Raw genomic sequence first — 24,819 nt, forward strand, 5'->3', positions numbered from 1 at the left:
GCAAATATATTTGCCTCAATTAGTTCTGTTTTTCTTTACCTTTTTTTTTTATTTTTTAAACATTTATCCATTTAAAGAAAGAGAGAAAGAGCACACACGAGTGGGGGGAGAGGCAGAGGAAGAAGGAGAGAAGCAGACTCCCTGCTGAGCGGGGAACCCCACACAGGCCAGTCCCACGACCCTGAGATCATGACCTGATCTGAAATCAAGAGTCTGATGCCCAACCAACTGAGCCACCCAAGTGCCCCTGTGCTTTTCTCCTAAAAGGTTATCCTCTCGCCCTATAGTCTAAGTAATGTATTTATTTATCTCAAGCCTAGGTCATGTCTGGTAATAAGTTAGGTATTTCAGGAAATATACCTGGTAAGAATTTACCAAGTGGCCTCCTTGTGACTTGAAACAAAGTCAATGCCCTTTGATGCACCTCAGTATGACTCAGGTACCACAGCCAATCAGACTAAAACACAGCAAAAAATAGGTAAATCAAGTAATACGTTCCACTAAGAGACTAGATAGTCTTTTTCCTAGTCTGAGCAGAAATCCTTATTTAGAAAGGGGTCCATTCCAAAGAGTCCCAATGAGGTGGTTAACCACATTGCCCTGATCTCTCTTTCCACAAGGATGGGCAGGTGGCAGGACCCAGACTGACCCAGTTCAAGGACTCCATTCTTCCAGCCACCTTGATTGGTTCAGAGACAGGCATGTGAACATCAGATTCAATCAGGGTCTTCGCTGCATTGTGATAAAGGGCTATCAGTTAAGTCCTTTTTCACATGCTTCAATAATGGAAAAAACAGCACTGTCAACAGCCATCATTCACAGCTACTTGAAGGAAGCCATCTGCAGTAAAAAGAAAACCAAGTCAGCCCAGAGGAAAGCTAATTCTAGAGACAGAAATACAGTCTGCATCTTTTTAGCCCCTAGATCTTGCCATGCTTGAAGTACCAGTTCTATTCCTGGACTTGTCAGTTACATGCGACTCTCCTTTTGACGCTTCTTTGACTTAGATGTATGCCACTTGCCAATAAGATCTTGAACGTTACAACTGCTATGCCTTAAAGGAACAAGCTATTTTTAAAAATCTCACCTTAAAGCCAGTGTATCCCAATCATGGTAAGGATATAAGATCATCCCTGGCTCTCTTCCTATGACCTTTAATCATTAATAATTACCTTGTCATAAACAACATACATAAGGCTCAGAAAACTTATAAAATCCAAAATAAACAAAAAATGACCATAACTCCTTGGCCCAGATTGTTGTGACCATTTTAATGTGTTTCCTTTCAATTTAAAAAAGACATACAGGTTCCTAAAGGTAAGATATTCCAGAGGGGTCTTCCTATCCTACTCTTAACATTAACATGTGAGTAGTTTGCCCCATAATGAAAGACTTTTCAAGTATATGACTCTCAAAAGCTTCTTATTAGTTCATTTGCTCTATTTTAAGAAAACCATCCCATTTACAATCATACCAAAAAGAGTAATACACCTTAGAATATGCTTAGCCAAAGAGGTGGAAGACCTATACTTTGAAAACTAAAACATTGATAACGAAATTGAAGAGGACACAAATGGAAAGATACTCTATGCAGATGGATAAGAAGAATGTTGTTAAAATGTCCATACTACCCAAAGCGATATACAGATTCAGTGCAATACCAACAGCTTTTTTCACAGAACTAGAATGTTAAAATTTGTATGGAATCATAGAAGACCCCAACTAGCCAAGCAATCTTAAGAACAAAGCTGGAAGTATCACAATTCCAGATTTCATGCTATACTACAAAGCTGTGGTAATAAAAACAGTATGGTACTGGCACAAAAAGTAGACACGTGAATCAACAGAATAGACACTCTAGAAATAAACCCATGCTTATGTGGTCAATCAATCTAGGACAAACGAGGCCAATGGGGAAAAGACTGTCTCTTCAATAAATGATACTGGGGAAACTGGACCAGTTTCTTACACCATACACAAAAATGAACTCAAAATGGATTTAAGACCTGAAACCAAACAACCTGAAAAAAATAGGTAGTAATCTCAGACATCAACCACAGAAATATTTTTCTAAAGGTCTCCTAAGGCAAGGGAAACAAAAGCAAAAATCAACTATTGGAACTACACCAAAATCAAAAGCTTTTGCAGAGTGAAGGAAAATAACAAAAGAGCAACAGAGTGGAATATATTTACAAATGACATATTTCACAAGGGGTTAATATGTAAAATATATCAAGAACTCCTCCGACTCAACACCAAAAAAGACAATCCAATTAAAAGTTGGGCAAAGTACCTGAATAGACCTTTTACCAGCGAAGATATACAGATAGCCAACAGACGTATGAAAAGATGCTCAACATAAATCATCAGGGAAATGTATATCCAAACCACAATGAGATATCACCACACACCAGTCAGTCAGAATGACTAGTATCCAAAATTCAAGACATAACAAGCGTTGGTGAGGAGGTGTAGAAAAAGGAACATTCGTGCACTGTTGTTGGGAATACAAATTGGTACAGCCACTCTGGAAAACAGTATGGAAGCTCAAGAAATTAAAAATAGGAATACTGTATGAGCCAGTAATTCCACTACTGGTTATCTACTCAAAAAATAATGCAAACACTGATTTGAGAAGATCTATACACCCCTCCATTTATTGCAGCATCAACCATAGCCAACAAATGGAAACAACTCAAGTATCCATCAATAGATGGGTAGTGTTACATATATACAAAGGAATATTACTCAGCCATAAAAAAATGAGATCTTGCATTTTCAACATGGGTGGACCTAAAGGTATAATGCTAAATCAAGTAAGTCAGAATAAGACAAATACCATAGGACTTCACTCGTATGTGAAACCTCAGAAACAAATACAAAAAGACTATTAAATACAGAGAACTGGTGGTTACCAGATGAGAAGTGGGTGGGAAGGGGGTTGGGTGAAACAGATAAAGGATATTAGGAGTACACTTATGATGAGCACTGGGTAACATATAGAGTTTTTAAATCCTTCTATTGTATACTGTATGTTTTACTTCAATGTAAATAAAAATTTTAAAAATGTTTTATTCCCTTGGCTGGCAAGACAACATATTCTGATTTTTCTCCTTCCTTGTCACCCCCACCCCAGTGTCCTTGGCAGGTTCTTTCTCATCTCCCTCACCTCTAAATGTTGAGGTATCTCCGGATTCAGTCCTCAGACTGCTTCTTACTCTCCTTCGATAGGATGAGATTTCTTAAAATATCTCATGACTTTCAATACCATCTATATACTCACAATATCCTAACTTATATCTGCAGCCTGGACCTTCCCATTCTCCTCTGGGTCTTACATTCCACTGTCTTACAAGCAGTTATTTGTTCTCTCTCCAGTTTAACGCACCCAAAACTGATCTGACATCTATCCAAAACTTGTATGCTAAATCCAGTGGACTCATCTATGCTTTCATCTTAATAGACCTCTCAATGTAGTAGACCACAGGCTTTTTCTTGAAATCACTTTTTTCTCTTGGGTTCTAGGACACCAGACTCTCTTAGTTGCCTTACCATTTCTCAAAGGAATTTTTTTGCTGAATCTTCTACCTCTTTCAAACCTTTAAAATCCATCCCTTCTCTTCAAATCAAGATCATTCCAGCAATTATCTTCTGCTTCTATTGCATTGTCCATTTCTCCCTTTCTTCTGGATCATTCCATCGCAAAACCATGTTATGATGTATCCTATCTTGAAAAGAAAAATCCTCCTTGCTTCTTATCCCATCAGTTATAACTCCATTTATGTTTTCCAAGAAAAATCCTCAAAGTAATTGTCTGTACTGTCTACACTTATTTCTTCCTATTGCTTTTTCTTTTATCTGTGTTGTTGTGCTCTTACTTCAACTGCGCCAGTTTTTATGTTATGTTAATCACCATACATCATTAGTTTTTGATGTAGTGTTCCATGATTGTTTGCGTATAACACCCAGTGCTCCATGCAGTACGTGCCGTCTTTAATACCCATCACCAGGCTAACCCACCCTCCCACCCCCCTCCCCTCTAGAACCCTCAGTTTGTTTTTCAGAGTCCATAGTCTCCCATGGTTCATCTCCCCCTCCGATTTCCACCCCTTCGTTCTAATCAAAGCCAAAAGCTTCCATTTTGACAAACATGATGGTCACTTCTCATTTCTCACACTCAGCTCATCAGGAGTGTTTGACAGTTGAGTACATTCCCCCCCTTCCCGTCTTTCTCTACCAGACTTCTGGGATACAATTGTGTCCCTCCTTACTCACTGGCTGCTCCTTCTCATTCTGCTTGAGTAGTTCCCTCTAGATTTCCCCAATCTCAAAATACTGGAGTACTCCAGGGCCCATTCCTCAAACCTCTTTTCCTTTCTCTATTTCCACTTACTCCCCCTAGATGATCTCACCCAGTTTCACACTTTAACAATACTCAAAAATAACAGACAACCTTTGAGTGCTATACTCCTGCCTTAATTCATGCACTTAGGTAGTTGGTGGTAGCAAGTGGGAGTACAGGGGTGTAGGGAGGAGGTATAAACTGTGATCAATGGCATGTTGGTGGTATATAAACTGAATACCCCATGAGAAGATTTAAAAGAAGAGAGTAGCTAATTCCAAGTAGTTGCTTCTTTCGGCACAAGTCAATGGTGTAAGAGAAGGCAGTTTAAAGCCTTGTTTTCCAGGCATGCAGCGATCAAGTAATCTGGTTTGTTTCAAACCTGAGAACTGGAACATCCAAAGGAAGGAATGGATTATTTATCATTCGGGAAATCTTCTATGAAAATTTGTTCTCATTCTCAGACTATTAGTAAGATTTGGACAGCATAAATCTCAGGGACATATTCTTAAAAAAGAACATGGAGTTTAAGAAATCCATGCAGGCATTTCAAAATAAAATCAGATATAGGACACTGAGCAGAGGTAAAGTTTGGCATGGTCTTAAAAAGAAACCTAAAAAGAACAGACTAAGGATCTAGTCCATGTTTCTTTGAACAAGAGAAAATAAATTATTTCCCAAATATCCAGGCCACATAATAGTTTTTCAGACTACAGTCCATAGAAAGTTTATGCACAGCAACATGGGTAAATCTAACATACTGTTGAGCAAAAGAAGCCAGAACCAAAATGAGTATATATTACATGCTTCCATTTAAATCAAGGTTAGACGAACATGAGAGAACTTTCACAAGTGATGGGTGGCTATCTTGATTTGGGAGACGGTTATACAGGTATTAGTTGTCAAAACTTGAACTATATACTTAATATCGTCACACTTTAAGTTGGGTTACATTTTACATTCATTAAATTAATAAAAGCGTCCTGAAATCAGTGTTCTAGGGCATAGATGGGGAGTGAGCAAGGTCAACAAATTTCTTCCCTGCACCATCTCTCACCACATTTAATATGTTAATATACACTGTAGATCTCTAAGAGGAGGCTATAGGATGCATTATGTTCCAGGCTTACTCGCTCAAGGAATTTCCTTCACACATATACTAGCATCTGTAACGTGCTAATGTTTCAGAAGCCACTAACTTTTAACTGGAAAAAAAAAATTAAGGGCTACAAATATTGCCACAGACATTAAAAAAAAAAAAATCAACACCTGATTTAAGCAATTCTCTTAAACTGTTTGCAAAACATATCCCTAAAGAAAGTCCAATTGGGTACTCAAGAAACTGTGCCCCAAATAACTTTCATTTTGGGGTTGTTGACCTTAAATTCCTTACGGAAGTAGATAGTAAAACCAGTTGTTTATTGAACTTCTAGTTTATGAGAAGAATGTATTCATCAACATACAATAATTTTGTTTTCTGTGAGACAATCAACTCATCCAGAGTGGCACTGAAGCATTAAAACACAGGTTTAAAAATATAGGCCTTAGGTTCCCCAGGAAGCCAACTCTGAGATAGACTTGTGTGTGGGAGATTGATTGCTGAGAACTCCAGATCAATACCTGCAGGGGAGTGAGGAAGGCAGGACTAGGGAGGGGGAGAAGATTAACTGTGATGCAGTCTCAACAAAGGCCTCGGCAGATCCCATGGAATCTCTGGTACCAGGAGGTCCTTCACCATTGTCCAGCCTTGAGGCAAGGAAGCCAGACTTTCGTATCCTCACAACAGACCACTTCTATTCAGGCTGCTCTAGAGGAGATGCTTGACTATGGGGAAGGTGGCCTCTTCGGCTGAGGGTAATTTTTCACAGTGAGAATCAGCTGAGAGCCATCAGTTATCAACACTTCCAGCTGCAGGGAAAATGAAGGTCTGTCCTGAAAGGGGGAGCTGAGCTACATACCAGTGTTCACTACAGCAGGAAATGCACATCCCTCTTCGAAACTCGAGTGTGTCTGACCTCCAAGAAACCATTCCTACCCAATCTAACTCCCATGCTGTTAACAGACAAGCTCTGTTTAACTATTAGTAGCCAGAGGTCTGATTTTTGAACATACTCCTTTGTCCTACAAATAATCTCCAATGGCTACTAACAAAATTATTTCACAGTATAAACCATACAGCAAGGAATTCATTGACTAGCTTTGCCATGATTGGAACCCTGGCTGTCCATGAAGACCTCAAGCCTGAGAACATCAGATTTCTCCAAGAAAAACACAGCAAGCCATAAAAATTTATCAAAAAGCCTTAATTTTCTAACAAAATTTTTACCCACATTTCCCTTTGCCCTCTTTAATAAAATTTGGTATCCCATTGCACAAAGTAATAAAAAAGGAAGTAGAGTTGTTTCTCCCTATGCTTTTTAATATAGGCTGTCAACTCATTTATTCTTTCAAAATGCATTTACTGAGGACCTCCCATTAGGAGATACCATGCTTGGTCTTGTAGGTAGAGAGAGGACAAAGAAGTCCACCGTCTAATACAGACAGACATGTAAGTTATCAGTCACACATCTCATTCAACAAACAGAACTAAGCACTATGTGTATTACCCTTAACAAGACAAATGTTGTCTTTGCCTACATGCAAGGCGAGACCTGACAGAATAGAAAGCTTCTGAAGGTACCATGGTCTTTGCCTACACTGGGGAAGGAGAGCCATGGAAAGTGGATATCTATAAACCAAGGATTAGCCTTTACAGAGCACTCACATTTACATATGCCTGGTACATTTCAACTCTCAATCAATCCTCTCATGTAGGTATTACCTTTGTTTACAGATAAGGAAACTAAGGCACACAGATGAAGCAGTTTAGTCAAGGTCACCCAGGTGGTGAGTGGCAGGAGTGGAATTCACAGGACTTACCTTCAGAATTGAGCCTTGACAACTGAGTAGAAATTTGCCAGATGGATACTAAGAGGGGGTGGTGAGAGCATTCCAGACACAGGGAACTACAAGTACAAATGCTTTAAAATTATCAACCTGCAAGTTCGTCTGCATGTAGGCTGCTTATAGAAGAAAACAGGAGTCTAGGCTGGGAAGTGAGAGCAGATACACAAAGTGAGGGACAAAGATAGGAGTTGTGTCCCATTCAAGGGAGGGGCTAAAGGAATGGAAGCACAAATTGATTACAGTGATGTCAATTTTGTTTTAATAACAGGATTTTTTAAAAAAGATTTTTATTTATTTATTTGACAGAGAGAGACAGCGAGAGAGGGAACACAAGAGAGGGAAAGCAGGCTTCCCGCCGAGGAGGGAGCCCGATGTGGGGCTCGGTCCCAGGACCCTGGGATCATGACCTGAGCCGAAGGCAGACGCTTAACGACCGAGCCACCCAGGAGCCCAACATCAAACAGGATTAATAAAAATGGCTAACATAAAGAGCATCTTATAAACATGTGGGTTTAAGTATTTATATGCATGACCCCATTTTAGTTTCACTACCACCTTGAGGGAGGTACTACTATTATTCCATTTACAAGAGAGAATACAGAGTCTTAAGGAAGACAGCTCAATTGTCCAGGGTTCTACTGCTGGACTTACAGAGCTGGGATTCAAAACTAAGGAGCTGTAATCCAGAGCCTGGGCTTTCAGCTGCCTGCTCAAGATGCACAGCAATCATATTCTCCTCCTACAAGAGATGGCACAAAGGGCAAATTCCCACGAGGGAGATGCTCTAGCCAGAAGACAGGTAAAATGTGGGCTGGAGGATAGGAAATGTGTGTACACGCAAGTGGCACTGGAGACTAAAATCTGGCAGCAACAACGAAGGCAGAGTCTCCGCTAACAGCCAGTTGTCTGAAGAGATGCTGAGTCCATCGACGGAGAGAATGGGTGGAGATAAGCACCAAGAAGCAGGCAGGGGGATGGGAGAAAGATGCAGAGGTCAAGGTTTTCTAGAGCACAGATGAAGGTCTCAGTAGGCAACTGAATTTTTAGGTCAAGAGCTGAGAAAAATCACCTAAGAAGGTACCGATTTGTCCAAAGACATATTGAAAGCACTCAAGTCACAGAACTTGTCTAGAGAGAATGTGAAGGTAAAGGAAACCCCCCACTCTTGAGGGACGAATCCTTTTTTCATCTAAAAATAAGGAGATTTAGTGTGTATACATATATACAACTTACGTATCTGCCACATAGCTGCGGTCTTTAGAAACCTGAGAAGGGTTTTGTTTTGTTTTTAAAGAAGGCAGGAGGTCTTTAAAATGCTCTCTGAAAAACTTCTCTTCCACATGTGAGGTTTTGAATTACTTCTAGGTAAGTTTATTTCTGGGGAAAATAAGTTAGTTGAACGGTGCGTGATTTTAATAAGTAAACTACTAATAGTTCCAGTACCACCCAGGAGGTGCTTGGCTACTCTGAGCCCAAGTCGCTGGCGTCAGTAACTGCACTTCAGGCATAAGCACTGTGTGGGCTCTGGGTGAAGTTCTGCATGCTTACAGTGCTCCCGGGATATGCCATTTCCTAGCCTTATTTATGTGCTCTCTTCACCCTAAGAACCTCACAGCACAGCTTACCTGCCTTATCCATCTGCATAAAAGGTGATTTCTAACGTAAGGAAACTTCCCAGTGTTAACGTGGCGGGGGGGGGGGGGGGGGGAGTGGAGAGAGAGAGAAACAAGGGTGAAAAAAATCCAGCCTTTTTGGTCCGCCCTCCCTGGCTGTTACTACCTTGCAGTTTATGACAGATAGAGGGAGGTCTGGGGAAGTGAAGGAGGCAGCCGGAGAGCCGGTCCATTCCCGTGGAAACCCCGAGTCCTTTAGCACAGGCAGCTAGCTCTCCCTACTTTCCTGAGGGATTTCTTTTGCGTGACTTGGAGAGGGGCTCATGAATGATTTCTAAACGTGTGCCTCGCTCAGGCAAGCCGCACAGGGAGGGAGTAACCCAGCCGAGTGGGGGCAGAGCCAGCAAACACAGACCGCGCAGGGCTGGAAGTGGCTCTACTCTTGCATGCAGTTTTTGAAGTCAGCAAAACAGAAATCAAATTACTCTATTATGCCTGTGGACGCTCGAGAAGGGGCTCTACCCTGGCTTAATTACCATGGGAGATGCAGCAAGTCACAGAACAGCAAAGTATGTCTAATGTGTGGACCCTGAAGACAAATGTAAGTTCTCATGCTGCTGTATTTCATTTCTGCGTTTTCTTTCTGGCTTGAAATCACGCTTGGCCAAAGCATTATCATTCTCAATGAGAATTTCTAGTGTGGAAAGTTGTCGGCTAATCTTTGCTTAAGACTTTTCTTCTTCTTTTATTAACTAAGCATAATGCAAATGGAAATTCCCGACAGCAACTATGGCAATTCAGCCTAGAGACTGAGAACTATAACCCCAAGTACACCCAATTACTATGGGATTAACACTGGATGTATTTTTAATTGACTTTCTTCACGTAGAATGCATACCACCCCACTGTTCTTGGATTGCATGCTGTTTTAATACCGCTGTAGCTAAACTAGTGTGATCAACATAACCAACAGAATGAGATAGAGCTCAATGAGATTCCTGGTAATTACAAAACTTTTCTTTTCTGGCCAGGATCACATTTTTCTCCCTGAATGCTCAAAACTCTGCAACTGCTATGTTGCAAAGTCCATTCTGTTTTTGACCTTGCTTTGAAGAAAAAAATGAAACTAAGCAAGACTCCACTAGCACCATGAAGGAAGGAGATACAAAGAGCCACTGCAGTTCAGCTCCCATTGTAATAATGAGAGAAAAAAGGCGACCAAAGGAGCTCAGCATGTATACCGGCTTCGGTGTGACCAAGCGTGGGGACAGAAAGATGGATGGCGAGCTGAGGCTATAACTTGTTAGTTTTTCTTTACTTCATCTGCTACAAGTTCCGGCTTAGAAATGGATATTCTTTTTGAGGAAAATGCTTCTTTGAGCTCAACTACAAACTCCTTAATGCAATTAAATGAGGACCCAAGGCTCTACATCAATGACTTTAACTCCGGAGAAGCTAACACGTCAGATGCATTTAACTGGACAGTGGACTCGGAAAATCGAACCAACCTTTCCTGTGAGGGCTGTCTCTCACCACCATGCTTCTCCTTACTTCATCTCCAGGAAAAAAACTGGTCTGCTTTGTTGACAGCTGTAGTGATTATTCTAACCATTGCTGGAAACATACTCGTCATCATGGCAGTGTCCCTAGAGAAAAAGCTGCAGAACGCCACCAACTATTTCCTGATGTCACTTGCCATAGCTGATATGCTGCTGGGTTTCCTTGTCATGCCCGTGTCCATGCTAACCATCCTGTATGGTGAGTGGCATTAGCCTCCCAGCTGCACCCCTATGTAATAGACAGCATGTGCATGTTATGAGCAGATGAGCTGGGGCTCAAGGGACAAACTAAACACAAGGGTTTATTTATAGACAAGGGTCTACCATGGTACACTAGTTAAATCTTAAAGTGAGCTTTCACATATTAAGAGATCAGACACCCTATTATCCTTGGAGAGTCTTGTGCTTTGAAAACACGTACATTTTATGTAGTCACTTTAAATGCCCCCCAATATAGTCACAAAGCAGTAATTCAGCTGTCATTCTGAATCCACTTGGTTTTTGCTTCTATATATTCCCAAATATTCCAGCCTTCAGGACAGAACACAGTTTCATCTTTGTCACAGTTTTCAGCACCTCTAACAGAGTGGTAAAACCTTCCCAATTACCTTGGAACATGTGCAGGGAAAACATTAGTGGTACAGTGGGTTTAATATTAAAATATGCAGATTCTGCCTTCAAATAAATGAATTACTGCAGTTTCAATTGTTCCCTACCCCAGAGAAGCTAATTTGGAAGTGTGCCTTTGAATTATACCCTCAACTCCTAAAAAATACATATACATCAACTTCTCCAGTCTTATTTGGAGAAGTAGAAAACAAATGGGAAGACATTAATCTCGCTTTCTTCAACAGTTTGAAAGAGTCAAACCCCTTAGCAAGTCAGCAAACACTGGGAGGGCTTCAGCGGGAAGCAGAATGTGATGCTCTTTTCAAATTATGAGTAAGACAGCTGGATTTCTTTTAAAAAGAATATTTAGACTGCTGACACAGGCACGTAGCAATCACCCAGAGCTTGCAATACATCATGATCTTTGTAAAAAGGGATTTTCTGGCCAAGCCTTACGGGCTAAAATTATATACATACATATACTACCCCAGCGCTGAGGGGTATGGAGGAAGGAAGGAGCTGGGCAATGAAGAAGAGGTGCCGGGATATGCCATTTCCTAGCCTTATTTATGTGCTCTGGGGTCGATACTGTTCCTTGCAAGGCCAACCTCCGTTTGACCACTCAAATGTCACACCAGGAAGATTTCATCAAATTTGCTCGTCATTTCCCAGACAGGCTGCAGAGGTTCTCGCTTCCTAAGACCCGACCCCCGCCTCAAAGGCAAACTCCGGGAGTGGTGCATGGCTCCCAGAGGTCCCATCAGGGAACCAAAACCACTGCCAGAGGCGGGGGTGACCCTAGTTGCAGGTGGGGAGCAGGCACCCTTGAGCTGGATTAAGAAGGTAGGACCGGGCCGCTGCCTCCCGCTCGGCGTGCAACGGCGCCCCCTGGCGGCGGCCGCTCCGCACGCAGCCAGTTGCAGCCAGAGCGGCAACTCTCCCTGGACTGGTCCTCTCTCACCCCGCAGGGTAAGGAAATGCCCCCTCCCTATCCCTGCTTCGGAAACCAGACTGTGGCCGACCTCGGCTGCCTCTTTGCAGAGAAAACTCCAAGGGCTAACATCAGTTTCGACCAGGCAGAGTGTGACTTCCCTCCAGGCACTGCAAAGGAAGAGGCTCTTGTTTTAGCTCGTGTTTATTTGGGGGGGGGGAACCCAAAGTGAAAGGCATTAAGTTAGGCTTGTATCCTGCACCCTTTACTTTCCTCAGTATAGGTGGTGCCATTTTGGTAGAGTATACTTGCAAATGTGGAATTTGTTCAGCTTTGTCAGTCTGGACTATTGTAAAGAAAAGGAGATCTTTATGATTGCCTTTTCCCTTGTACTCAGACGTAATATCGCTTATACAGTTACCAAAGCTAATTTGGGTTTATATAACGATTTGATCCCCTTTAAAACAAAAACAGGAACTTAGAATATGCATGAAGGGCCTCCTGCAGTGCTCCTCATTTGGGGATCATCAGGAGAGCTCTGGAACACTTTGTTTGGGGCCCACCTCCTCCTACCCTCCTGAGCACCAAGACCTAGAGAAAAAGCTCTCCGGCTGAGTCTCAAATGCAGCCAGGGCTGACAATCACTGCTGTGAGCAGCTGTTGCCAAAGTGTTATCCCTGGACCAGCAGCACCACCTGGAAACTTGTTAGAAATGGCAATTCTCCTGCCCCATTGCAGAGTCACAAAATCAGCACTTCCAGGTGGGGTCCAGCAGTACCCTTTTAAGACCCTACCTAGGAGACTCTAAGGCTTGCTAAAATTTGAGAACCACTGCCCTGAAACACAGGAAAAAATGCCATGCTTTTCTGCATATTTTCCCCAAAAACACACACACCCCAAATTTGAGTTGAACCCCTAAAGCAATTATCTTTCATTTTTCCAAAAAATATTCTCCATCTGGACTTGTTAATCATTTACTCATTCACACCAATAGCATTTATTGAGAGACCACTAAATGACATCACTGTGCAAGACTGAGCAGTTATAGTGATTAAGAGGTGGCCCGAACCTCAGGGAACCCAAAGGACGTTAAAGATGTGAACAAGGCAGTGTCCTATAAGAGGCGCTTTAATAGAGGAGCTCCAACGACATCAAGGCTTCTAACTCATTAAAAACAAAGAAAAAAGGTAGTTGTTAGGGGACACACAGCAAGAGAAACCCTGAAGACAACCCAGGTTTACTACAACACACTGGCATATAATTCCAGCCACAAGAAATTTCTAAACCCTGTGCTCATCAGCTAGTAGGATCTTATCGTTGTTCAGTACAATTGTTCTTAGGCTTTTTAAAATCTTGAAAATACCTGGTGTTGCCCTTTGCAACCTCCTGTACCTCCCCCCCACCGGCCCCCCAAATGGAAACACTTCTGGCAGGGTCGGTTCCACACACCATGGGAGGCCTGATATCCCTTATTAACGCTAACCTTCTGCATCCCAGGTTACCGGTGGCCTCTGCCTAGCAAGCTCTGTGCGGTCTGGATTTACCTGGACGTGCTCTTCTCCACGGCTTCCATCATGCACCTCTGTGCCATCTCACTAGACCGCTATGTTGCCATCCAGAACCCCATCCATCATAGCCGATTCAACTCCAGAACAAAGGCCTTTCTGAAAATAATTGCTGTTTGGACCATATCAGTGGGTAAGTGGGTACAGGATTTCAGGGGCTTATTTGAAATAACTGTTGATGACTTCCAAAGAGACTTGTTCTGTTTTGTTGCACAAAAACCTGACACCCTGACTCTATGGGGTTTTTGTTACTGTCCTCTCTAGGTTGTAATGTAGTAATTATCAGATTTGCTTTAGGAAGTATTAATGTCACTGGCTGACAGTGTAAGTTTGCACAGTTAAGAACATATGTACCTACAGAGCCAAAATTAGAAATAACTGTGCCATAGCCCCTTCCAAATGCTTTTTCCCCCCATCTCACACTTGCAAATTCACTACTCTAAATCTTGAGCTTCCCCAGAAACCCCCATTCAAGTTGATTTATCATCACTGGACTTGTTGCCAGTTTAAGATGGCAGATCCCCATGCTGGAGAATACACAGCTTCCGGAGGCTGGAGAAAGATACCAAGTGCTGTCACTCAGAGGCAGAAGGTGAGGACAGAGGAAGGTGGCAGGACTAGCTCAGGGGCAAGGCATTTCCACCTGCCCAGTGCCTCGGTAACTCCTCCTCCTGTTAGGTCGCCACACACCGGAGAGATTTCAACCCACTTCACTTGCTTTGATTACACATTCACCTCTCACCAGTATCGATCTCCTGTCACACACACACAACAGGCAGGAAAGCCCAGGTAATGGGAGCCAAAGGGGCAGCTCCCAGGTAGTTAAGTCAATGGCACCTGTTACCTCAGCAGGCTTGGTTTGTAACTAAAAATTCCCTGGGATTTGTTTTAAGGGTACAAAGCTTTTCAGGCAAGAACACTGCACCTGCTTATGGCCACATAGGTTCCAGCATCTGCTAACATGAGAGAGACTGTGGGATTTGATGGCAGGCTTGATACCAAAAACTTCTGAGTCTTTGTAATAAAAATCCAAGTTAATAGCAAACGCAATAGGATATTTTGTGTTTTTCAGTTCCTATTGCTTGCCTTGCTGCTAAAGATGTCCTCTGCAGAGTAGGTAACTCCATTTTATGGATGAGCAAACTGGGGTTCAAGTGAAATGACCTGCACAAGACCCCACAGCTAGGAAATAGGACAGTGCCAATTTTATGATGGAAATGTTAAATTACATTTGCAGGATTTTCAAAGTTTTGAAGGGTCTTACCTAGTTTCCGTTTTAAACTCCCTAGTACAGGTTGAGGTGGATAGAAGAGATTATGCTTATTTGATCAATTAGGGAACCAGAGCAGAGAGAGGTTTTGTGGCTTGCTGGATCAGCTCTCCAACTAGTGACAGGGCTAGGACTCCAAACTTCTGGCACCAAGCCATGCGCTTACTGCTGCATGACCACTTTCTTTAGGAAACCATTTTTGCTCCCCCCCCCCCCAAAAAAAAATGCAGCTTGTGGTTTCTGGGCCCATGCAATCTTAGACTTTTATTAGGAGCAAGAGAATGAAGGACTAGTGGCTCTCCATCCCAGCTGCACCTAAGAACCCCTGTAGAGCACTGTGATTTAATTGCTCCATGGTGGGGTGACTAAGGTGCAACCAGGGTTGAGGACCACTGAAACACACGTGATTAGCAAAGGTGGCCAATAATGCAAACAAAGCAAACCATGCTATAGTCAGGTTTATTCTAGTTTTACCCTTGTACACAGTCCCATTGGTGAGACAGACGCTGGGAGCATAACCCATCTTTTATCTTCTGCCATACTGACACCCCTTGCCCCATCCATCCTAGTAAAGCTCAATAGCACTAGGCTATTTCTGGGCTGTTTCGGAGCAAAGACAACCAACCCACGGTGTTTAAAGCATCTTACAGAAAATAAACTGTAGATAAGTTGCACAGGATGACATCACTCCATTCAGCTATCACTCCAGGAGACAGGCAGGCTGGAATGGTTGTGGGGGTGCTAGGAAGAGTTATCAGTTTGGCCATACTTACAGCATAGCTACTATGTGTGTAGTAAATATATCTAAGATGAGTAAGATCTGTATTTGGAGGCCTCCAACAATGTGGTGGAGGAAGGCAAATAAGGAAACAAAAGAGCTGAGGTTACATAGGCTCTATATCACACGTCTGAGATATAAGGCTGAGGAGATGGCAGTTGGGAAAGGTGTGTAAAAAAAAAAAAAAAAGTTCTAACCAAGAGCCTGAAGGTGCTTATCACAAACATTCTGAATTTTCTGCTAGTGTTTCCACTTGTTTTACATTTAGAGACAGACTGTATACACAAAATTCCATCTGGACTAACAGGTTCTATCAGTGAATACAACCTGAAAAGCATCTGTTGATCTATCAATAAATTGATGAAAAACTGATATTTTCTTGATAGAATGAATTTGAACTGCCCTTGCATTCCTGAAATAAATTCATAAACGAAATTGGTTTTGGAGGACTTTGTTGGTTTATCATTCTTACAAGGTTTTTTTTTTTTCCTTTTTAGCTGCATTAAATAAATTTGGGGCATTATTGTTTTTTTTCTTTGTGGTCTTCAAATATTTAAATAGGAATGTTCTTTAGAGATTATATAGAACTTAGTTCTAAAGTTCTCTCATCCTGGTACCTTTTTAAATGTTCTCTTATATTACAACTCTAAACTTTCTTCAGTGGTTTTTTACAATTTCTACCTCGTCTTGGGTTATAAGCTACGTAGAAAGTTGAAATCATCTTTTATATTGATTCTTCATTTTTAAATGCAATTCTTCTTGCCTTTACATCTACTTCATCTGATATTAGTATAGCCATGCCAGTTCTTTTGGTCATTTTCTGAATATATCTTATTCCAATGTCTTATTACTGTCACTTCTGGATTTAATATTTAAAGTATCTTGCTTATAAGCAGTTTAATCCAATCTATCTTTTAATTGGAATATTTACTCCATTTATATTTAATGGAGCCCATAGTATTTGGGTTTAAAATTACCCTGTTACTTATTTTTGTCCCATTTGTTCTATATTCTAGTTTCTACCCTTGCCTTCTTATGGCCTGATCAAGAATTCCTTGTTCCCCTTTATAAGCTTGTTATCCATTCTTTTAAATCCTTGATTTTTTTAACCTAATACAGTCTAAAAAATTTTATCATTTCTTAGGTAATGGAAAAACCTTGGAATATTTTAACTCCATTTATCCCTATCTTTCATGTTTTTTCCTATTGTCTAATTTTAAGTATCCTTTTAAAACCCATAGGACCTAAGCATTCTATTTCCCACATATTGACCCTTTGTTGCCTTCCATTGCTTTTGTCATTTCCATGATTCATAGTCCTTACTTCTGAATTTTAGAGTAACCATGTAGTTTTCTTTCAGCTTTATTCTAAACCTTTTTGCCTTCATTCTAAACATTTTTTTGCTCGATCTACAACTCAAGTTTTCAGGTTTTCTGGCCATTTAGAAGGGGCATTCCAAAGTTCTAGCATATAGAATTTTGTTTGATAATGAGAACTCAGCTGTCAGACTTAGCAGTGTCCCTTAGAAACCACCATCTCTTGCTACCCTTTACTGCTTTAGGATTTTTTTTCTTTGTATCTTAGCAATTTTACCATAAATGTGCCTAGATGTCTGTTAGCTTTGGGTTTGTCCTGCATGGTGTTTATATTCATTCTTTCATTTTTTTTTACTCAATGTCTTGTTCACTTAGCAACATTTTTGGCCATTATCTTTTCAAGTATTGCTCCTGCCACATTCTTTCTCCCCAACACATTTCTTGGACTCCAGTTTCACAGATGGTAGAAATGTTACCCATGGTTATGACTCAAATAACTTTTCTACATTTTTCATCTTTAAGTCTTTAGTCCAGGTAGTTTTACTCCTTTTTCTTCTGGATTATTAATTCTCTCACCAGCTACTCCAAATGTGCTGCTCAACAGATGTGTTGTAGCCTTAATAGGTCACTGTATTTCTAGTTTTAAAATTCCCATTTTATTGTATTTAGTTCTGAAATAATTCTCCATATTTTCATCTGTTTTCTTAAAGGTTAATCAGATATCTGGACAGCTAGCTGATTATCTGGAATATTCTATTTTCTGGAGTCTTTTTCCCTTGGACTGTTAGTATGCCTGGTAATTTTTTTTTTTATTCAATACCAGACACCATAAGAAAAAAAACTGTTAATATTCTTGTTCAGAGAGGTGTTCCTTAGCTTTAGCAGGCAATTGCAATTAAATCCCCTTAATCCAGCCAGGGATTGAGCTTATTTTAGGCTGGCTTTTCATAAGCACTGTTTTTTAGTTTATCCTTATACCTAGGGTATATTCCTTCATTTTCTCAAAAGAAAGCCTGAGGTGTTCTCCATTTTGAAGAACTCCAAACTCCCATCCCCTCAGCACTACAAGACTGCTACTGACTCTTCAGGGACTCAGCCTCTCAGTCTATCCCCCTAACAAACTGGTAAATGACCAATTGGGAAAAGGGGCTCCACTAATACCTTCTTTCCCTTCACTCCAGAATCTTAATTCCTGAAATCCTGGCTACCTTGGTAGCCCTAACTTCAATTTTTTCTCTAACCCCTGAGACAAGGTTTTGGGCCTTGCGTTCTGCCTTATTTGAAATTAGTATTACCATACCTCTTCCTCATTTGAAATTCCCCCTTGCATCTTTTCTCATCTCTCCATTTTTGTCATGCCTTTGTTCCTTTCATATTTTTAAGATTATTTTATTCAAGAAAGAGCATGAGAGAGAGAGAGCACAAGTTGGGTGGGAGAGAGGCAGAGGGAGAAGCAGACTCCCCACTGAGCAGGGAGCCCGATGTGGGGCTTGATCCCAGGATCATGACCTAAGCCAGTGGTAGACACTTAATGGACAGCCACCCAGGCACCCCCTATATTTAAACATTTTTAAAAACACAATTTTCCTACCTCTGCCTTTTGATAAATTCATCCTGCCTATATTACTATCACAAGTAACAAAAAATTTTATTCTTCCCTTCTATTTCATATTTTTTTATAACAGTTCATTTACCTTATTTCATGCATTTACTGACTTGTACAAGGTCATTTTTTCCTTAACCCCATCCCAATCAGTTTGAATTATTTGGCTTTTCCATTCCTTTTATTATTGCAGTCCCATCCCAAATAATTAAACTGATATTTCTATTAGAAGATCATAAATATTCAACTAGGTTGTATTATTTCCTCATTCACCGAGTCCCAGTTTAGACTTCTCCATAATTTTAAAATAACTTAATAGCTTTTTAAGTCAAAGAAATGCACAAACTATAAAGATTAGACATTGTTTACTACATGAGAAAAGGTTTTATGGCTAAAAAAAAAATCAATATAAGCAAAGTCAAAAGAAGGTTTCAGTGTGTATGAACAGACCAAGTGCTGATGTTCCTAACATACAAGGAGTACCATTTCAATAAATAGATAATTCAATGGGGAAAGAAACCTGAACATGAACAGAAACATGAAATGGACAATGCTGAAAAGTGGACAACAAATGGACTGGAAAATCCTTAGTTTAACAGTCATGGAAATGTAATTTAAGACAATGCATTACCATTTTTCATCTGATTGGCAAAATTAAAATAAGTGGAAACACCCAGGGTGATGCCCTATGTATGCTCTTATTTGTGTGAATATGATTTGTTCTTGGGCAGTGTAGCCAAAGTTGTTAAAATTTGACTTACCAATCCTACCTCAGACTATCTGCCTTACAGAAAAATAAAAGTAGATGTAAGGACATTTAACTCCGAAGTCTTGGAAAATAGCAGAAAAGATTGGATTATGGTTCACTGTATTGTTTTTATCCTAATTACAGAACATTTTATAGCTCTTAAGAATACTGAGGTGGGGTTATTGGATATTCAACGAGAAAAATGTCCATGATGTCAATGCAAAAATCAAGATTTCAGGGTGGTACGGATGGTCTGAGCCCATTCTAGTAAAACAGGAATAATTTATGTAAATATTAGCAGGAAGAATCTGAGGACTTCACATTTGTCAAGGGGAAATTAGAAAAAACAGATTGTTTTCTGCCTGTAGCCTTCTGTATAGTTTTGTCACAAATATTGTAAATGCATCATTCTTGATCATCATAACATCTGTGGTGTGGGAGAGAAGGCTTCATGGAGAAGGTGGGTGACCTTCCAAGTCTGCTAGGGTCTAATAAATGGCAACCTTGGGAACCACAGCCTAGATGACTCAAGTTTTCCTGCACTTGGTATTTCTGACATTTGCTGCTGCATCCCCCTGCTTACTGCTGCCAGCTTGGTCATTTTACTGTTGCCAAGGCTTTCATCCAATTCTAAGGAAAATGAACGTAATTTCAAATCAATTGCACTATTTGTGAGCTCTGAGCAAAGAACTGATGACAGAAAAGACTGACGCATTAGATTAAGAATGACCCTAGGATTTTCTGGATTTCATCCTTTCATAAACCCAATTCCCATGATCAGAGGTAACCGTGACTTCACAATATAAAAAAATGAGCACACACTTTCCTCACAGCGATTGCCTTGCTAACATCATGTAAGAAGAGAAAACACTTTATTCTCTACCTTTAGCTGGTAAAGCTACAGCTTAGAAAAAGAGAAAAGGACTATTGTTCACGTTGTCATAGGACAGGCAGACTCCAATTAAAATTTTTTCTTCCATTTCAGAAATATATTTGCAGCTCATGGAGTAATTTTTGAAGTATCACAAGTCCAGATAGCCTTGAGGGGGGAGGGAAAAAAAATTCTATCCCTGACTACTGTTCTCTACATTACCTCTACTTTTGTAATAGGATAAAAACAAGCTTTTTTCACATTTATTCAGAACCTTTGTCTTCACAAACGGACACCTTTGCATAAATCCTCAACTGAATGCTTAGGTCACCAGGTACAACTCTTGCCTTTAGGCACATCAGAAGTTTACTGTCTTAGTGCAGATTTATAAAGAAACTTTGAAGAACAGTGAAAATATCTCCATGTAGCTTTTTTTTTTTTTATAGAGGACTTTGAGCATCTTTGTCTATGAACAAATTTCCATTTTGTATAGTTGATTGGTCATAAATCTTGGTTATAAGCTAAATGTCTGAAGTCAGATTATCTGGCTTTGTCGCTCCTAAAGCTGTGTGACATAGGGCAAGTTACTAACCTCTCTGTACCTTAAGTTCCCGATGAATAAATTTTAGTAACAGTACCTAGGTCATGAGGTTTACTGATTGAGTAAATATGGGGTTTGTGTCATAAATGTTACAACATGTAAACTTTTCTGTAAGGTTCTTGGTTTCTTCCTAACAAATTAGCAGGATTAGCTTCTCGTCTGTTTTCACAATTTATCTAGGTATTCCCAATGTGTTACTAGTCATTTGACATTGGTGGGTTTTTCCACATGAATTTTTGTTTTTATATGATTTTTTTATGTATGTTCTTTTCTTTAGGTTTTCTGAATTTTGAATCATTACTGAGCTTGCCTTTCCCACTACAAAGTTAAAAAAATCTTCCATTACTTTTATAGGTTTATTATATATAGTCGTTGAACCACTTAGAATTTAACCTGTGATCTTATTCTTCCTACACAACTACTTATACCATTTCCCCACTGATTTGAAATGCCACTTTATCATAACCCAAGTTCCCATATATATTTGGGTTGATTTCTGGACTTGTTCTGTCGATCAGTTTACTCTTACCCAGAGTATACTTTCAGTTGAGAATATATAATGGCATTTATTACCTTAGATCAAGTCTCTCATTCTTAGACTTTTCATGACCATTTTCATGTGCTTTGAGTTTCAGAAATCAGCTTCTATCTAGTTCCTGAAAAATAAAATGGTTTTATTGAAACCCCATGTAGTTTTGTAAGTCAACTTTCTAGACCTTTTGCGTGGCATGCCTGTGTACTTTTTTGGTCTTTTCTATTTTTGTGTGTTTGTGAGCAGACTCATTCTATGTAGAACGAAGTGAATGTACATAAACAAAAACGAGATTTTAGCATTTAGAATTTTAAAAGTCACATGCAATTTAAGTCCAAGAAGAATAGTGAACTATGCTTATTTTTTCTATCATATCCTACCTTCTGAAAGAAATACTTGCAAAAATACAAAGCGAATCAGCTGAATAAAACGTGCTTAAATCCAGTGTTCTGTTGGCCTTCATGCCTGAGGGGATTCCCAGCTCCACTGCCTGAAAGAAAGCATATGGAGTCCTCCTGGGATTCTCTCCTCTGGGACCTGTCAGGTTTATGCCCAACTCCCTTATTGCCAGCAGTCAGCCAGCCTAGGAAGTGGAGTCCAGAGATTCATCAAGCAACCAGGACAGGAAACAAATGGGTTACCTCTTTTCCACTGCCGGGAGATCATAACATAGGCTAGCACCTAGCAGGACACAAAGGCAAACTTGAGGAATTAATCTAACTTTTCTCTTCCCTTGGTTTCTTGACTCATTCTCTCTCCTGGGTGAGGCAAAAATGGTCTTTTCTTTTTGCTCCCACCATATGGCACTGACCTATCCAGAAGGCTAGGAAGGAGCTCTGGGCACCATCTCAGTCTGCAGGTGAGTGGGCCAGTATCTAGGAGCAGGGATGCTAACAGCCACATGGAGATTGCAGTCCTTCCCAAGAGTATCATGGCACCAGGCAGCTGCTAAGTGGCCGGCCGTACTGTCACAGCCCTGAAACAAAGGCTCTGTAGAGCCACTACCCACTCAGCCCACCATCTCTTAGCATGCCATGGTCCTTTCCCCTTCTGCCCACAGGTGCAGAATATAGGCACTTCATACTTAGAAACATCATAGAGCAGCTATGCTTTTGGAGGACACATCCTTGGTTGTCCTTCAGCACACTTGCCCATGGGTTAGAGGCCATTTAATGGCCCATGTAGCTCGAAACCTGCCAGAGTGACAGCTGACTTCTTTCTGCATGGCAGACTCAGCCATAACTATGGGACAATATGCTCAATAAAACAGCACTTAGCATAAACTCTCTAGGGCTACTGGAAACTGGTGAGAAAAATTAAGTGATTTGGTGGTAAACAAGTGCTTCATGCCTTGTCACTCTGCTACTTTGGCACGCTTCATGGACTTTTTTGTTCTTTTGATCATTCTCTCAAGGAAAATGAGGAAGGAAAGGAGGGGCAGGACTGAGAACTTTGTTACTTCCAGATATTGAGAGCAGAGGATAGCATCCATATACTGCCCCTTCCTGCCCACGGGCTGTGCAAGTTATGGAGTCTTCCACTTTCTCCAGATCTAACTATCCCTTCTGGGCTAGAAGGTAGGAACCCTCAAGTCAGGGGCTGTGGTAGATCATCTGATAGGTTATCACCAGCACCCTTCATATCCTAGTACTCGTTCTTTCATTGGCCTAACAAAACCTCAACCCGGGATCACTCAGACCACCCCCCCTTACTGTGACTGCACCCACGTAACCAACAGCTGGAGAAGGTCTCATACTGAATCACATGGTGCCACCTCTCTCTGGTTTCCAACTTTGCCTGGCCCTTCGTTATGGTCCATCCTTTGGTCTGTCCCTAGTGCAACTTCAGTTTTTTCCTATTTCCTTTTCTCAACCTCAGACCTTCATCCTCCAATCAGAAGGCCTTATCCCGTTCCCCTCTATGAAAAGGCCATTCAAGTTAATTACCTTTTCCCTACTTTGCTTTCCAATTCTGCTTTCAACTTCCAGTTTCCAAACAGGCATGTCAGGACCATCCATGTTCTTCTGTACTTTGTCTCTACTTCCTGTCCTTCCCCGAAGTATCTTCAAAATCCTCCCCATCCATCTCTGATTTACGTTAACTCCCCTAATGATTCTACCCTTGCTTGCTGCATTTTGTCACATTGTTCACACCGCAAAGCACCATCCAGCTTTGGCTGCCCTTTTTACTGTTCAAGGTCACCAAAGCCTTTCTGCTTCCTAGTTAGATCTAGGAGACTCTAATGTACTCAAGTAATACAAGAGGACATTCTCAATGTGAGATCCAGCAGCTCAGACTACAGAGAATGCAAACTTGCCCTTCATCCCTCCTGCCTTTCCAGACCAGCATCCACAGTCTGTACTAACGCGAACCTCACCATTATCATTCAGTGCAGAGCACAAGCAGGAGAGGGGCAAGTGAGTCGTACCAAGCAAATCTCCCTCAGATTTCAGCCCTTTGGGAATGCCTCAGTTCCGTTTCACTTGGATATCCTTTGACTCAGTTTGCTCTTCAAACTTTTGCTGCAGCTTCTGTTTTGGCCCTTCAAGTCGTTTTTTTCTAAACTATCTGCTGTCCTCCATTTGTGAATTGCTAATAAGAGCACATTCTTTCCTTGGGTTGTTCTAGATGATTGTGACCAGTGCATTGTTTAATCAGTGAAAGGAATTTCAGGATCGTATACAGACATGTCTGGACATGGTCCTGATTCAAAAATATTTCTTTCCTTACCTACTGTCCTTTTATGTATTTAATGCTATGGATTGATCGCTTTCAATACGATCTCTTTTTCTGTTCCTTTATTAACTCCCAAATGAACCACTGAAGGTTTATACGAGGAACCATATTTACAGGCTACATCCAAATGGTTAAGACGTGACCGATTCCCACCACATTTAAGGAAACCACCCAGTTTACACGTTTGATATAGGAACTTTGGAAATCACCCAGGATATAGAAACCTCCAGTCTTTTTTCAGGGGTGCTTTTTACTTCTGATCCAGCAATTAACCCACCTGTGTTTTTTTTAAAGGTTGATCATTAAAATTTCATTTCATCCAATGAAAGATAACTCAAGCCTGTCTGGAAGAAAGTTGATCTTTTCTGTGGTCTTGTTTGGTCCACTGGTTGTGTCTTTGTTTTAGGCACTGGCTACTGAATCCCTGGTAAACGCCCATGATGTACCACAAACCATGTATCTGTGGTTCCTCTAATTCAGGGAAATGAGAGATTCCTCTTCTATCTCCCAGCACCTTCCTGTACAATTCTGCAAGCATTCTATCATGACTCCAGCCACTCTATTCCAGCATCACCATTCTTAGATGCAAATTCACCATCCATGGCCTGTCATTCTGGTTTAACCTACATGCTCCCCACATATACTTGAAGACACTATTTCTTTGGATTTCTCTCCTAAAGACATTTACCAAGGAATCAGACACCTAGGAGACAAAGTATGAGAGTATTTAGCCATACATAGGAGCTCAATTTTGCTGTTTGAATGAATCAAGTAAATGAATGAGAAAAGGAGGAAGACA

The 24,819-nt window shown here is 40.8% G+C and overlaps 1 protein-coding gene across 2 annotated transcripts in view; it reads left to right on the forward strand.

The window, feature by feature from the left end:
* The first annotated feature begins 9,103 nt into the window (after window positions 1–9,103).
* Window positions 9,104–24,819, forward strand: part of HTR2A (5-hydroxytryptamine receptor 2A) — a 55,418-nt gene continuing 39,702 nt past the window's right edge. The window contains exons 1-3 of one of the 2 annotated variants that reach the window (XM_028107735.2): window positions 9,104–9,502; window positions 9,933–10,659; window positions 13,498–13,698. In XM_028107735.2, coding sequence (XP_027963536.1) covers window positions 10,248–10,659; window positions 13,498–13,698 — 613 coding nt within the window. In that variant the 5' untranslated portion in view covers window positions 9,104–9,502; window positions 9,933–10,247. The remainder of the gene's footprint in view (window positions 9,503–9,932; window positions 10,660–13,497; window positions 13,699–24,819) is intronic. The other variant, XM_088021841.1, reaches the window with a different exon arrangement.

The sequence above is a fragment of the Eumetopias jubatus genome, unplaced genomic scaffold, assembly GCF_037043125.1.
Source record: "Eumetopias jubatus isolate StellerSeaLion01/CBP00866 unplaced genomic scaffold, mEumJub1_p1.0 scaffold_3, whole genome shotgun sequence".
In the NCBI taxonomy this organism is placed as follows: domain Eukaryota; kingdom Metazoa; phylum Chordata; class Mammalia; order Carnivora; family Otariidae; genus Eumetopias; species Eumetopias jubatus.